General features: G+C 36.7%; 2 protein-coding genes across 3 annotated transcripts; both read left to right on the top strand.

The window, feature by feature from the left end:
• The first annotated feature begins 788 nt into the window (after positions 1-788).
• Positions 789-2,080, top strand: LOC105053185 (uncharacterized). Its single transcript, XM_010934260.3, has 2 exons — positions 789-1,015; positions 1,232-2,080. The coding sequence occupies exons 1-2, from the start codon at positions 853-855 to the stop codon at positions 1,747-1,749; spliced, it is 681 nt and encodes a 226-aa protein (XP_010932562.1). The 5' UTR covers positions 789-852; the 3' UTR covers positions 1,750-2,080.
• A 2,617-nt stretch (positions 2,081-4,697) lies between these two features.
• LOC105053184 (uncharacterized) lies at positions 4,698-14,854 on the top strand. Of its 2 annotated transcripts, none has more exons than XM_010934257.4 (8): positions 4,698-5,019; positions 5,922-5,990; positions 8,467-8,586; positions 8,657-8,731; positions 12,258-12,395; positions 12,499-12,640; positions 14,070-14,273; positions 14,571-14,854. In XM_010934257.4, the coding sequence occupies exons 1-7, from the start codon at positions 4,792-4,794 to the stop codon at positions 14,225-14,227; spliced, it is 930 nt and encodes a 309-aa protein (XP_010932559.1). In that variant the 5' UTR covers positions 4,698-4,791; the 3' UTR covers positions 14,228-14,273; positions 14,571-14,854. The 2 variants fall into 2 exon arrangements, with proteins under 2 accessions (XP_010932559.1, XP_010932560.1); XM_010934258.4 differs by having other exon boundaries at positions 4,704-5,019; positions 12,258-12,392.
• Positions 14,855-15,658: the final 804 nt, after the last annotated feature.

Consider the following 15,658-nt stretch of genomic DNA (forward strand, 5'->3'; position numbering starts at 1 on the left):
AGCAAGAAGGGTACTCTTAGATTTTGGCCAATCTTAGACTTTTTCCTTTTTTTCTAAAAATAACTTTTTAGCATGCGTTATCTGACCATCATCACATAAACATGTTGCTTCATCCAAGACTAACTGGCTTTCATTGGACATAACAGCTAATACTCTATGATTATGTTGTTCAATGGAAGGTGATAGCACTACTTCTTGTTACAACTATTAGTTTTTTAATATATATATATATATATATATATATATATGGAAAATTATATGACAGTTCAAAACAGATTACTTCAAGGACAGCAGATATACTTGGAACATGAACATGGGAAATGAATTTTTGGAAAATTCAACCAACATTTTGCTGATATGCAGTGTGACTGGCAATGGTTGCGTACACCTGCATGAATTGATATGCCCCACATCTGTTGCAGATTCATTGAAATGGATGTCATATAGTTCTGGGTGGCAGCAAACTAATTTCCAGCCAGTGGCTGCTACGCTTCCTATATGGTAACCCAAAATCACTCAAAAAAAACATCATCAACTGTCCTAGACCATTCACTTTGTTTCATTACATGGTGCACTACATGATACTCATGCAAATGATCGATGAGAATACAACACACAAGCAGAGTGACTTCTTGAGTCACATTATTAAGTACTCGGTCATTTTTCTCCCCTTTATGGTGTCCCCACTGTCATCTCCAATAGGAACTGTTGGGCCCAGGATCTCTAAAAGAATCCAATGATAATTTGTCATATGCTAGATGATGGCATATGGCTTAAGGATAAGGAATTTGTGTACTGAAAACGCCAGTGGGAGGAGCATTTGGGCAGACATCTTCCCTTCCGCCCATATTCATGGCTTGCATAACTAATACTATCCTCCCAAAATGCAACAGGATCCCTCTTAATCTGTTTGATTGGATGAAGGGCAGGAGAGCAGAACAGAGACCATCGCAGAAGTACCATGACATCGATCTTCCATTCTCTCTATCACTAGTAGCCAAAACACACCTACGAGGCAATCCAATGCTTGCATATTACTCCTCCTTGCAAATTTTTTAGTCTTGTTACGCATTTTATATCATGATTAATTGTTCTAATCTCATTTTTGCTTATATAGTGTTATAGCTACTAGACTTGATCAACTTCATCAATCATCAGAAATTCTAAGTTGTAATACATGTTGATTTCGATTAGAAATATTGGCTTAATATCGATATACAATGATTGGCAGGTAGGGAGCTGAAATGCTGCTATAGGGCCTCTATTGATGGCTTCAGTGCAACTGAGTTTCACAACTGTTGTGACTTCAAAGGCCCTTGTGTGGTGATAGGCTACACCACAAAGTCCTTCAGGTTTGGAGCATTCAATCCTGAAGGATACAGGAGCACTGATGATTACTATGATACTTTTGATGCATTCCTGTTCTACTGGAAGGAGGCTGCTGATGAGCCTATCATACTTCCCAAGGTTGGTGGCAGCGGTGCGGCGCTCTTCGACTATGCTAGGGGTGGACCGCAGTTTGGCGCCGATGGCCTCCTCATCGGCCCACCGCTTGCACCGGTAATGGGAGGTTTTGCAGGGCCTGACACGAACTCCGGCATCGGTGACCTCAGGCAGGCCAAGTCTAGGCTGGGACTGTCCTATGCTAAGAGGGAAGATGGGAAGGAATCTCTGTTTGGGGATGAATCTAGAGCAACTCTGGTGGAAGTGCAGGTCTTTTGTAGCCCCCAGATAGCAAGCTTGTACTGAGAAGAAATCCAAAATCAGTCCAGCAACAAGACATCCATACCAACCCATAGTTATGGCAAGAAGGGAGGGAGATCAAATTTGGCAGATAAGATATTATCCACTGATGATAAGTTGATCCGTTGTGGAGGTATCTCTCCAAGACCTGTTTCAGGTTGACTACTTGTGGTGCATACAGTCCTGGACTGGTATCACTCAGCTTTCAAACATGTTGATAAGAGCTTTTGTTTCATATAAATGCTAATGGAAGAACAAAGTGAGGAGTTGAGCATGATAAATAATTTGTCATTGTTATTTTTCCAATGTATACTGCTGTAGTTGCATGTTTCTTTTAGTCGTTATTGAAACACATGTCGCAGTTCACTTCAACAGCGAAAAAAATGTTGCAGGCCTAAAAGTAGTGCACAAACCTTCAAAGAGACTGTGGTTCTGGTTAGTGACTGTTAGTTGGTGGTCATTATGACAACTTGATACTGATCAATTATACATGAACATATATAACCACTGGTACTCATCATGTGCAATGCATGAGATGGATTCAAGGAGTACCGACTGGACTGCTCTGATTCGATCATGTCACAGCTTCAGGAGGCCGAGGTACATATGACAGAGATTCTGCTGGTATCCGTTATCACGAGTTCTTAAATTGGCTACTTCATACTTGACAACCAAGGGAGCAGAGAGTTCAATATCACTATTGCCCCATTGTTATACTTTTATTTTCCATTACATATATTAATAACGGAATGCTTTATAACATATACTTTGTAGATAAGTTCAAATATTTTGTAATGGTCAAGATTTAAATATAGATTTCTTTAAGATCTCTTTGAATAATATAAAGCTTGGGATAACACCTATCACTTTTTCTTGCTATGGCCTAGCTTGGATCTATATATATGACATCTGATTCCTAGGTGAGCTTACCTCTATTATTATAGTTATCATACACACTATAATCATTGTTATACGTTACGAATGACTGGCGTTATCACTTGGATGTATAGGTAACTTGTTACCATGCTGCCATGCTAGTGACATAATCATATAGATCTGCCATATTTTGATTATTTTCGGTTACGATGCGAATTAATGATCATTAGTCAAAAAGTATTTAATCAAAGCTATATTGGATAAATATCAAGCATTTTTATTCTTACTATCGAGGTAACATTCGGATTTACGATCTCGATCAGATCCTGGCCCGATTACTCGATAGAAGTCCAACAATCTCCAACATCTTCATATTTGGATGAGTACCAACAATGCTCAAGGATGAATTGAAGGGTGCAACTAATCATAAATTGATCAATGACAGGCCAACTAAGTAACTCGGATTTCAACCGACTATTATCTGAGAAATTATAACCAATGATCCGAAAGATCATGAGTCATAAGAACAGTCACATAGAATGAAAGGTGCATTAATTACCGGACAACATGGGTCTAATTAATCACCCACTAAATCTATATTGAATTCAGTAACTTCCATATTCCCACGTCCAAAGGCCTGATTCTAGAATAACGATAACTTCAACCTTTATATATGGAGAGGTAAGAGGGGAACAGGATAAGTTTTGAACTAATAAGATTACTGGCTCTAATCTCTCTAGTTTTTCTTTTTTACTACTTCTTAAACTCCAACTGACTTAGATGTCGGAGGTTTTTTCATCGGACATCTCTGATAAAAGGATTTATTTGCATAAACAATTTTTGGCCGGGAGCAAGTTGCAACTTATTTGGTATTATATCAAGATCTCCATCAGAGTTTAGTGGCAGCACTTACTATACTGATAAATAATTATTTTATTGGGGAAGTTGCTAAGGGATATTGGCATTATTCAAAGTTCAAATTTAGATTAAATAAAAATAACCGAAATTATACTTACACTTATAAATAATCTTTTCAAAAGAAATGAAAGGAGACACACCTATAGTTATCTAGGTGTTCTAAATTTTAAGAATGCACTATCCAAATAAGTATAGGTTCTCTAGTTGCTAAATAGAGAAGTGCGGCTGAATTCTATATAATATTTAGGTCCTTGAATAATCTTAACACATGAATCTTGTAACGATAGAATGTGGATTCCATTTCAAGTCATCTAAGAGTTGATCAATCATGAACACTGGTAATTGGGCACTGATAAATCATTTTGTGACAACTTGGGGCCTCCTAAATGATTCCCCCATGTGATATTTATGACTTCTACTTCTATAAAAGTTATGATTTTGGACTGTTAGATAATATCTGTAAAATACTTAAAATTAATTTTTTGCTAATAATATCATGTGAAGCATCCAGGAGCTCCCACCCCCCTAAGTTTTTTCAATGTCAACTTCGAAGGTAGTGTTCTGGAGGATACTCATTGTGGCAATTTGGATTTTATCATGAGGAGAGCAGATTCTAGGTTGGTAGCGGTAGAAGAATGTCAGATTTTTGATACTTTGGTGCCTAAAACAGACTTGAGGGTAGCTTGGGAAGGGATTATGTATGCGAGGTAGGTGCTGAGGACCGACGACTTGATTATTAAGGAAGACCCTATCATTGGTTATCAAACAAATCCAAATCCGTGGGGAGGCTTCTCTTGTTCATCCCATTCTATATCTGGGGTGCTTTGAAAGGGTGCATCTCTATGGAGTTTAGTATATTTATTAGGAGGCAAATAGGATGGTAGATTGGGTTGCCTTCTATGTGGTATAATATTTAGAAGTGATTCTATGAATTAATCATTTATTAGCTTTGACAAATTTTTGTGATATTTTTTTTTATGATTTTATTGGACGTATGCACGCTAGAGGGCGTAAACTATCCATCTTATTCAAAAAAAAAAAAAAAAAAGAAGGAATAATCCAGCATCTTTGAATTAACAAAATATTTTTCGCAGAGTTTGTCAAAACAAATGGTCTCCAAATAAGACTTGTAATTCAGGAGCCTTCAAGTAATTTTGGGTCTTATCAGGGACCTGTAAACAATCCTTATCGATTCCATGACACCTCCAAGTCCCACCCTCTCGTCTTCTCCTTCGTTGTCTTCTTTTCGACTTCATGGCGACCACCGCTTTCTCCAACTCCGGAGCCATCTCAAGCTATTCTTTGCCTCCCCAAATCCCTAACCTTAATTTTTACCCCACAAACCCCCGGTTCAATTGGTCCTCCAAATCTCCGAGCTCCGGCCGTTCCGCAATAATCCGCCGTCTGAGGAGGTACTGCTCTCCGGTGCCGAATCCTTCGTGCTCTTTGGATCTCCCGCTCCTTCCTTTTGAATTGGATGAGGTATCGTGGAGGAATGTTATAGTTTCCCTTTGTTTGCACTCCAGCAAAAGAAGTTGCTTCTTTTCTATGCATATTGTCACATTTCGTGTCAAATTTGATTTTTTCTAGTTTAGTTAATTCTAAAATGATCACATGTTTTCTAAAACTTATCTTACCATTGATCTCTATGGAGATTCCCGTACACTTAATTTTAAGAACTAGAAGCCTCCTGTGATTTTCTCTTGGTAAATTACATAACTGAATGATTAAATTTCTTTGCCAAAGTGGTGGTAATGTGGAAAGTGTTAATTGGTTTTGACCACAGTGCGTAAGCTGGTCAGATGGTAACATTAGCTTCGGGGGCATGAGATGGGAACCCTAGTAAGGGGATGTCAGATTTTTGAAAGAGAGTTTTATGCGCGCTGCTATAGGGTAAGTAGATTAGGATATCGGAAGGATGCAGGAGAGCGGGTTTGTTTAGAAAACATGGCATGTTTAAGCATCACAAACCGATTCTGGTGTTTAGAAAACATGACATGTCTAGATAGGGTTTGTTTAGAAACTATGGTTTGTTTAGAGAAAGGTAGACATGAGAGGCTTACAAATTACCACCGATTCTGTATGTGTTAAGCATAGAGTTGCTCAACCTTTGAGTTTTCTTTACATGTCTGCACTTTTCAATGAATAGAAGCTGTTCAGATGTCCAATCCCTAAAGAAGAGAGTTACTTGATTATTTTAAGGTATTCTCATAATGGGCAACAATCATGTTCAGAATTTTTAGAAAATCGATGAGCGTTCAAGAAATGCTGTTTGATACCTTTATTAACATTCATAGAAACAGATGATATTAAACCTATCCATGGTTAGTTTCTTATCCTTTTTTTGGTTTTTATTTCTTGTTTTTCTTTATCTTGTGATGCAGGTTTTAATCCCGTCTGAGTTCAAGACATTGCATTTATATGAAGCAAGGTTTCTAGCATTGCTGGAGGAGGTACTTCTCCCATTTATATAATCGCTTTTCATTGAGTACATGTATGTATTTCTCTTGGTTAACTATATATGCTTAATTTACTTTCCTACACATATCATATTTTATTCAGTGAATGGCCTCATCTCTTTATACTGGTTATACATGAATTAATCATCGATGGCTAGGACTGCAATTAAATTGATTATTAAGGATACCATAACCTGATGTTTTTGATGTATTACATTCATTATACAAATAATGAAAACATAGACAGCATATACAGTAGAGGGGTTGGATCAAGTTGAGTGGTGCTCCCATGTTGATGTGCGATCATTGCATACCTTTAAAACTCAAACAGAACTTTTTACAACATGAATAGATCGCATAATGATGAAAATATTTGAATATTAGGCAAAAAAAGAGTCTCTAGAAACATAAATAGTGATCTAGAGATGAGGATGTTGAAGCTGGTGATGGCTAAAACTAGAAGGGTAGGGCTAAAAATGACTGCAGATAGGAGTAGGACTATGCACTAGTTGCTTCAAATCTAGGATATAGTGGTGGAAACTGGTTGTGATGTCATGCACATGTTCAACAATGGCTTAAAGATGTCACTGATATGGAGGATCTTGGATCTGTAGTGGAAGGCCAAGAAAAAAAACCAAAGATGGAGTACTCTGGTTGGGAGTTATGGGAAATGGTTTTAAAGAATTCTAAATAACAGAGGACATTACCCTTGTATGGAACTGATGACATAGGATCACAAAACTGGCCCATCAGAGTCAGGATAAAACTTGTTATTTATGCTAGTTTTAGGATGCTTTTATTATTCTGATGTCAACGCAAGTACGTACGGTTCCTAAGGGAACCAATTTTGTCCTAATCAACCGACTTCATCGAGAAGGATTACTTTTTTTAGGCCAGATAAAAGAGAATGAAGAAGGGTAATTCATGAGAGAGGTTTTCGACTTCATGTTAAGACAAAAAAAAAATTAGACTACTTGATTGAATTCGAGAAAAAAGATCTCTAGTTAACCCTACTATACCTACCAGATAAAGCGGGTAAGAACTACGCACCCTTTATCCTTTCCCCTCGCTCTTAACTTGTGTCTGCCCTAGCCCTTTACCCTGCTTCCTGGAGGGGAACTTCAACTGGCACTTTCTAGTCATATCTATGGCCCCAGAACCACCTCAGGTTCGACCTTTCACTAACGTGAGTGAAAGTTCCGCTGACCCGTCCCGGACCTTGAGGACCAAATTCAGTATACACTTGACATGGGAGGACAACTACGGGTTTGATAATGTAAGCATTAGATATTTGTTACTTGGCAGAAGGTAGATAATACAACCTTCCCCCTTTTCTTTTAAAATCTGTTAGTGGGTGGTTGAAAGTACTTGATGTGGCCTTTCTTTCTTTGTTCTTTTAAGATCCTGACTAATGTATCTAGCTGCATATTGTTTAGGTTTAGGGTTTAGGGTTTAAAATCCTTTCTCATTTTTATGTCATGATGTTAGCATAAAAACTACCTGAATATATTAAATGCTATGCTAGTTAATATTATCAAAGATTGGATGGTCATAGATATTAAAAGAGAATCATGATATATTATTAGATAAAGACTTGTTGGGAGACCTTCTGCAATGGTATTGACAACCAGCTGGCCTTTCTAGCATCAAGTTCATAAGGCCATGTTGTAGAAAAATTTAGTATGATCTCCTAATCTAGCATTCTTTATGATACAATTTTCATTTTAAAGTAATTATATTTCTTTTTTACAAATGTAATACAAAGTAAGATTGTCCTCTTTACCTTTTTTTTTTTTAAATAAATGAGTATGTATTTATCTAATTAGAAGGTTACTTGTGTTTAAGAGGTGTTACATATACGTGGTTGTGCAAATGAGAAAACCTACATGGCATATGCCACCAATATCCATTCTTTTTTGTGTGGCCTCCATCCAACAGATCATGTAGCCTTTTGACAACCATACACACATAAAAACTAGATTTTTGTTTGCATGCATGTGCCATGTAGATGGTCCTCGTCTGTTTAACATGCCATGATACATACTTTTTTCCTTGTAATTGGCGTGGTATGGGGTTTATAACAAGGTCTTGCATAGATTCAAGTATACTTGAAACTTTTGTCTATAGCAGGCAGTAAAATGTGAGTAGGTCTCATGTGGCCGATTGAAAGAGGAGATCATCTCTATTTTCAATATTTTGTTGTTTATTTCTGCTGGACCAAATACCGAAGAGTTCCTCCATAAAGAGTATTTCTAATAATGCCTTGCTTAATTCTTTGTTATTGGGGACCTCTGTCGTACTTTACCGATATTAGAGCTATTCAAATGTTTACCTCCCTGCTTCTAAATGTGGATATACACTAAATGAATATGTATCTTGATTGAGTAAACATGGACCAGAAGTGCTTGTTTTTTCATTTATAATAGAAATCTGGATGGATCATATCTCTTGCCTATTATACTTTTTGCAGTCATTACAAAGAAGGAAGAAGCTTTTTGTTCACTTTGTGCTAGATCCATTTTTTACAAGTAGATCTTCAGCTGGAGCGTCCTTTGCTGCTAGATATGGTTGTCTGGTCCTCATAGAGAGTGTAAGCTTCTGCTCTTAATATATTATGCAAGAAATGTATATCACCTAATATTATCTGTTGTGTGGCTCAGATTAAACAATTGGAGATTGGAGCATTGGTTTCTATTAGGGGCATTGGCCGGGTTCGCATTGTGGAACTGATGCAGGTACTTCTGATTGACTTACTTTTAGAATTAAATTTTTGATTGTAGACTTACACTAATAAAATTCAGATATCTTTTGTTGTATCAGTGTTTCATTCCTTGAGATAAATGATATATGTTATTTTCATGCTGTGTTATGATGTTCTGCAGCTGCTTGCATCATTACCTCATGCAGATGCATGTAAATATAAAAAATCTGGCAGTCTGAACATAGAAACCTCTTAAAAAGAGAATTAATGTCCAGACTTTTGGATATTGCTAAATCCAGTATTGTGATGCTTAGAAAAATTACTAGAAGCTCTTGTCTCAGTTTTTGAAGAGGTTGTATAGAAATAGGAGTATGTGACTTTTCATCACTGTATTCTTTTTGTTTTTTGTTGGGGGGTTGGTGACGTGAGTTTCATAATTACTTAAAGATGTTATGAAGCAGGTGCGAGCAATATAAGAAGACACAGACTGCTCTGGGAACTTTGGAAGTTGGTCTTGAAGTCATCAAAAGAAGGAATAGAACCAAGTTGCTGGTATGAGTCAGTTGAGGATCATGTGATGAAGCCAAAAGGAGGAAAGGAGGAATGGAGGAAACAACCCAAAAGGGCAACATGGTTGCAATATTAGATGTTGGCTGGATGAATGAAGATCAAAACATCATATGGACATTGGAAGTTGTGATAATCCATGACATTAAGTGATGGGGACTCATACCTTAGAATATTCCATGTTTTAGGTTGATAAGGTTGCCAAATGCCAAGCTCATAAAAAGCAAATCCAGAGAGTGTCCAGCCTTGTGAGTGAGGTCCCTTCTTTTTAAATAACTGCTAGAGGGGTTTGGGGAATACCTATAGTGAGAAAAGAAGGGGGATGGTACTTCTGTGTCTTTTTAATTAGTTTTAGTTGTTTTCTTATTTAATGTACTATTTTCTTTATCTTTGAGAATATTGAGGAAAAATTCTAGGAAAATAAAATAGAACATTTAGAATGTGATTTAGAGCTTTAAAGAGAAATATTTGCTATAATATTAGACTTTTTATGCAAATATCTGTATATCATTGTTAAGTTTTCTCCCTTTTGAACATTTATTTTAAAAACTTGGTTGGGGATTGGTGCCATAACAATCTCATGCTAAAATTTGGTCATCAGAAGATTGAGCCTGAAGCATTTCTGACTAAAACTTGATTTGAAAATTGATTATAAATAAATCTAAGTTTATTCTGCTCAGCTGGATCACAGGTTCAATTGCATTAGTTGTGAAAGAGACATACAATCATTCAAGATTCATAAGCAGATTTGATTGCAACCAGCGGTTGCTTGAGGCATTTTTAAACAAAAGAGTAATAAAAATTCTATCTGGATTACCTAGTTGTTCTGCTTTGCTCATCTATTAATTAGTACTTTGTATCCTACTGTTCTGTTCCACTCTTTTGTTATTATTTCTTCAAACTTTTGATGTAAAAAGTATTTACAAGGCAAATTAATAGATACTGATTAAGGAAACGAGTGGCCATAGGAGAAGTGACTAAATAGTTCTAATTCTTTTTAAAGAATTGGCAAGGAAAATTAAGATTCAGGTGTTTCTAGTTATGTGATAGTTCATTGTTGGAATCAAGCTTGATACTTGGATGGAGTCAATGCAAACATGAGAAAGCGGGTTACAAGTGGCAGAGCAAGCATTTTGGTTAGGGGCCATTAATCATAATTGATGGTTTATAAATATAATTGCCAGTCAAAAATTAAAAATTTAAAAATCATAATTGAACGGTCAAACAAAAAATCAACAAAATTCACTTATGAATGTTATATATGCCCAGTACCACTTGTATCAAGTTAGAACGGATAACTTACCGCTGCTAGTAGAAAAGAAGAATGAAGATAGCAAAACATTGCTGTCACTATATGTGGCAATTTGGTTAGATCAGGTTGGATATGGGTCATGCTAGATACAAGTTGGCATGAAAGGCTATAAACCCCCATTTGATAAATGGGTCTTCGGTGCATATTGGCATGAAAAACTTTAAACCCCCATTTAATAAACGGGTCATGTATTGAGATCTAAACCCAATCTATTTGTTAGGTGCATTACCTAACCTGACATGTATGACCCATTTAATAAACAGATCGGTTCAGGTTGGGTTACCCTAATCTATTCCCCCATCCATTTCCTCACTTCTCCCTTCATCTCTCTCACTCTGAATTCCTTCTCCCAACCCTAACCCTAGAATCTTTGGAATTTGAGGGGCAGTCAATTTTCATCTTGGGAAAGACCTGACTCTTGCTCTAGACGCCAGACTCATAGGGTTGAGTGGTGCAGCAAGAATGGAAGGCAGCACAGGTGGGTTGGGGGGAGGAAGAAAAGGGCATGAGCTATGTAGAGAAGAGATTAGCAGCGGCATTGAGTTATCATGTGTGGTCCTTTCATGGATCTTCTCATCGGTGTGGTGACAACTCTTGGAGAGCTAGGATCTTGGGTCTCAACATCCATGAGGAAGGGAGCCGCAAGGATATAGGAGACTCAATAGGATACTTAGAGGAGGGGATTGGGTGGTGAGCGTTTCAGAGAGATTGAGGGGGTCTGGAAGGTGAGGGTTTGGGAGGGATGAGATTTGAGAAGCATGTATCATGAAGGGATTAAAGGGGCTTAGTAAGGGTTGGAGAGGTTTGGGCATGAGGTTTGGGTGGGATGGAAGGTGAGGCAAGAGTTTGAAAGTCAAGTTGGGATAGGGGTGTTTTGGGAGTGGGACATGGGAGGGGTCGGACTCGGGAGGTGGGACTGTGGGAGGCAAAAGTGGGAGGAATGGGCTGCCTAAACTATCGTCTCCTAAATACGAAATGGCTTAGGTGTTGAACAAATAGACTAGGTTGAATCAACTTGGATATTAAACGGGTCTAGCCAGGTTACAGGAGTCAGGACCCCTGACCTGAACCTGACCTTTTTATAAAAACAGATAAAATGGGTCAGCCTGTTTGGACTCAAACCTATTTAAACTAAACCCAAATCAGTTTATCTTGGGTGCTTGCATGTCGGGTTGGCGGGTCCGGTCATGGATCGCCTCCCCTAGTTGTCACCGATGATTATTGTGCATTATGAGGATCAATATTTTTTTTTATATCATATTTCTATTGATGCATCTGGTTTGATACATAATAGGTGCATATACATATAAATAGATGAAATTTCATGAGCCCCCTTCTTTCACAAGGTTTGTTGGCCGGAACAAAAAGGTTAGTTGCTCAACCAATGCACATTAAACTCAGTGATCAAAGAACACTGTTACCCTAGGAACCCAATTGGCAAGCAATGTTTACTGTTGTCCTAGTGCCATATCATGTTTTAGTTTATCTAATTCATTCACATTCCAGTAGTGCCTTGGGTGCTTATCAGCGAGTTTCCCTTTTATTTCTTTCTTGTTGCTCATAGCGGAAATCTTTTCGGCACCTTTAGATGGTTCACTAACATTTTTTAAAACTGAACATTTACTTTGTTTCTCTTCTATCTTACTTGCATTTTAGATGGTGATATTCTTCACTGACTCAGATGGAGCCATACCTGAGAGGAGTGATTTTACCAATACTAGATGATGTCTCTGGTCAAAAGAGTGAAATAGACTCAAAACTTTTGGAGTTGAGAAAGTCTATCCATAATCTACATAGTTTGCAAATCAAACTGAAGGTAGTCGTGCATTATTGTTATTATCATTTTTTTCTAGTTGTGGTTATTTACTAATCTTCCTTGCAATTCAATCAGTAAATTTCTGCTAACAAAGTTTAATAATCAGGCATCCAAAAATGAGCTGTTGCAAACTCGTATAAAGAATTCTCTGGCATGGGCTGAAAGAGAAGTTTATGAAGATTGTGATCAAGCTTTTATTCCAAATCTAGCTGAGCGTTTATCTTTCGCAGCACTCCAAACTGTTTCAGGTGCAATTCTGCTTTGTTGTTTTCTACTTATAATTCAATCACTGGCCAAATTTATATTAGGTCTTGTAAGATATCTTATTTTCTTTTTTGTAACCATATGTTTTATTTGTTGCCAAAGCATAGCTGTGGGAAAAAATATACAAACCATAGCAACCCTCTTGTACTTTATATCTTTATCCCAAAGCAAATAAAATTATAAATAAGCAAATATGTAGATATTAAAATTGGTCAAGAACAAAACAATGCCCTCTAAACATACCTCTGACCTATCACTTACATGGGTCAAATCATGCTTGCCATTTTGCAAAACCAAGATAGGAGCAAGACAAGATTGAGCAATGAATATAGAAGCTTACAATATAAGAAATGCAATTTAATAACAAATGCCCAACAATTACATGCTTAGTTGTTCAAGTAGATGGGCTTTCTAAATAAATGTTAGCGGGTACTTCCTGACTTGCTAGATCATAGTATGGCCCTGTATGTGAAATTCATTACCTGAAAAATGTTAATTAGACTCCAAGATGAGTTTCATTGGAAGTTTTGGTTAGGTATTCACTAATCAAAAAACTAAGTGCAACTAGAGTGCTGAATGAATTAAAACTGTGAACTTTTCCTTAGATACATATGCTATCAAGCTTCATTATTCCATCTGTTTTCATTATTTCATCTCGAGTTTCCCATCATCCTCATATATCAAGATGGTAATCTTTAGGTTAATAATTAAGGTTGCAGAAAAAATCTCTTCTATTATCATGTTAATTTTGGGAAGCCTGTCTAACAACCTAATGGTTTTGTCCTATAGTAAATGTTGAAAAGAACGTGATGGTGCTATTATTATGTACTGGCATGCAGGAGCTATGTATATGTATGTTGTGTGTGTGTGTATCCAATATTTCATTTTCTGAAAACTGTCCTCCTCCTACCTCTAAGCAGACTGGAAACATGGACCAAGAGTTTGGCTAGTAGATGTTGAAAGTGTGAGGCAGCATGAATCTAGATTTGTATTTTGATTTTTTTCTCCAGTTATCATCAGTATCACTGACATACATTTCATTGTTAATAGTTCAGCATGATGTATGCGGGACTTTATAGTGGATGTGGCTGACTTGTCCACCTTTAAACAGCTGGCTGGTTCATTTGTGATTAGTAATTTAAGATGGTGTATATCTTCAAGAATCCTTCTTTTTTAATGCTTATAACACAATGTAATGTTCATGGACTTCTGCATTGTGTGAGTGAAATTTTTTATTGTTTCTTTTATTGTTTGATACAGCACCTGATGACTCTGAGATGACCTTTTATTATATATATTCTTTAAAACAAGAATTTGTTACTTTGTTTTATTTCTTCTGTAACTAAGGTGTAATCAACTATTTTTGTCATGCTCACTCAAATTTACTGCTTCAAGTTCTTCCATGTTTTTTAGGAATGTCAGATTCAGAATTACTAGCTCTGCAAAGTGAAAAGCTACGAGCAATGGATTCAAGAGACACTGTAGAAAGGTTGCGCAATGGAATTAAGTTCACTAAACAGAACATTAACATGGTTGCAGCCAAGCTTGCTATTCAATCTTTGGGAATCTAGTGTTGATTATGCAGGATCTCTTCAGCCAGTTAAACAAGTACCAAGTGTAAGTATTTCAATTAAATGGTCCAATTTTTGGAACATCTGACTGGTATTGCCATGATATAGCTTATGTTCATTTTGTGAGGTGCATAAGATCATCATGGGAAGAGAACATATCTCTCCAGAAAAATGCTGTATTGTTTAGTTATATGTGTGTAATATGTAAACTCGCCATGTTGATTTGTAGAGGGCAAAAAAAACGTCCTGTTTTCTGCTTATATAGGAGCATCTATATATTTCTTGCCCAGAAACTATTATCTATATTCATCTTCCTGCTAATTTTTGATTCCTGGAAAAACAGGATCAAATTTCCAGCCAAAAAGAAGGACCAAGTCTTATGCTACATGCTCCCTTGTCAGGCTGCTACTTGGTTTACCTGCCTAGTCCTTTGGCATTTTTAGGCTAGAAGCAAAGTGAAGATTATCATTAGGTGCAAAACCTTTGCCTGATGCATTCCTAGAAAAGCAAGTTAATGTGGGAGATTTGGAGTGGTTTGTTTTGTTATTCTGTACTTTTGGATAAAAAAATATTTTTGAGCATACCCAATGGTTGTTCATTGACTTGATTCTTAGATATGGTTCAACACATTGCTTGCAATCATGGTTGTGTTGAGATTGAGCAGTAGGTTTGATGTCCTGTTGTCCTTGATTGACAAATCTCTTCCCACCTGCAGGAATGTTTTTAGTCAGGCAACTAGGAGCAAACAATTTCCAGTTGAAAAATGGGAATACTTTTGATAATTTATGTACAAACTTTGATTTTAAGATGCGTGAGGAATAGTTGAAATTGTTTTTGATATTTGACATGCTAGACCCACTCTCAGAATAGTCTCTTCTACCTTATGATTTTTTTATAATCAAGACAATAGTCTTTGTCGATGACTGGTTTGATCAATCAGCACTTGTTGAAGGATAATTATAATTCAATTTTTCTTTTTAGATGAACAGTTTCTTTCCTTTGTCCTTTTAAAAAGTATTTTTAAAAATAAAAAATTGCAATCATTGTTAAATAAAAAATTTTAATCAATTATAGCATTCATTAATTGAACTATAAAAATTATCTTGTCCCATTATCAAAAATTAGATATTGTTTTAAGACTGGATTGGCAAAAGCAGCAGTTGCGGGACCAACATGCCCGGTCACTCCTGAATTCTGATGTCTTTAATTATTCAAAAAGAAAGAAACAAAAGAGAAAAAGGGACACTAATGTTATTCTGAGACCTTAGTAATTGTAAACATATTTATGGGTATTTCCCTGATATTTTTTATTCATGAGAATCCCACTTTGGTCGTGACTCCCACAAAAATTTACAGCACTCTTATGCAAAGAGAAGGGTGCCACCAAGAGGCCACTTCATGGATAGCTAAAAATGTAAAAATCATCCTTTT

Source organism: Elaeis guineensis, chromosome 10, assembly GCF_000442705.2.
Source record: "Elaeis guineensis isolate ETL-2024a chromosome 10, EG11, whole genome shotgun sequence".
NCBI lineage: Eukaryota > Viridiplantae > Streptophyta > Magnoliopsida > Arecales > Arecaceae > Elaeis > Elaeis guineensis.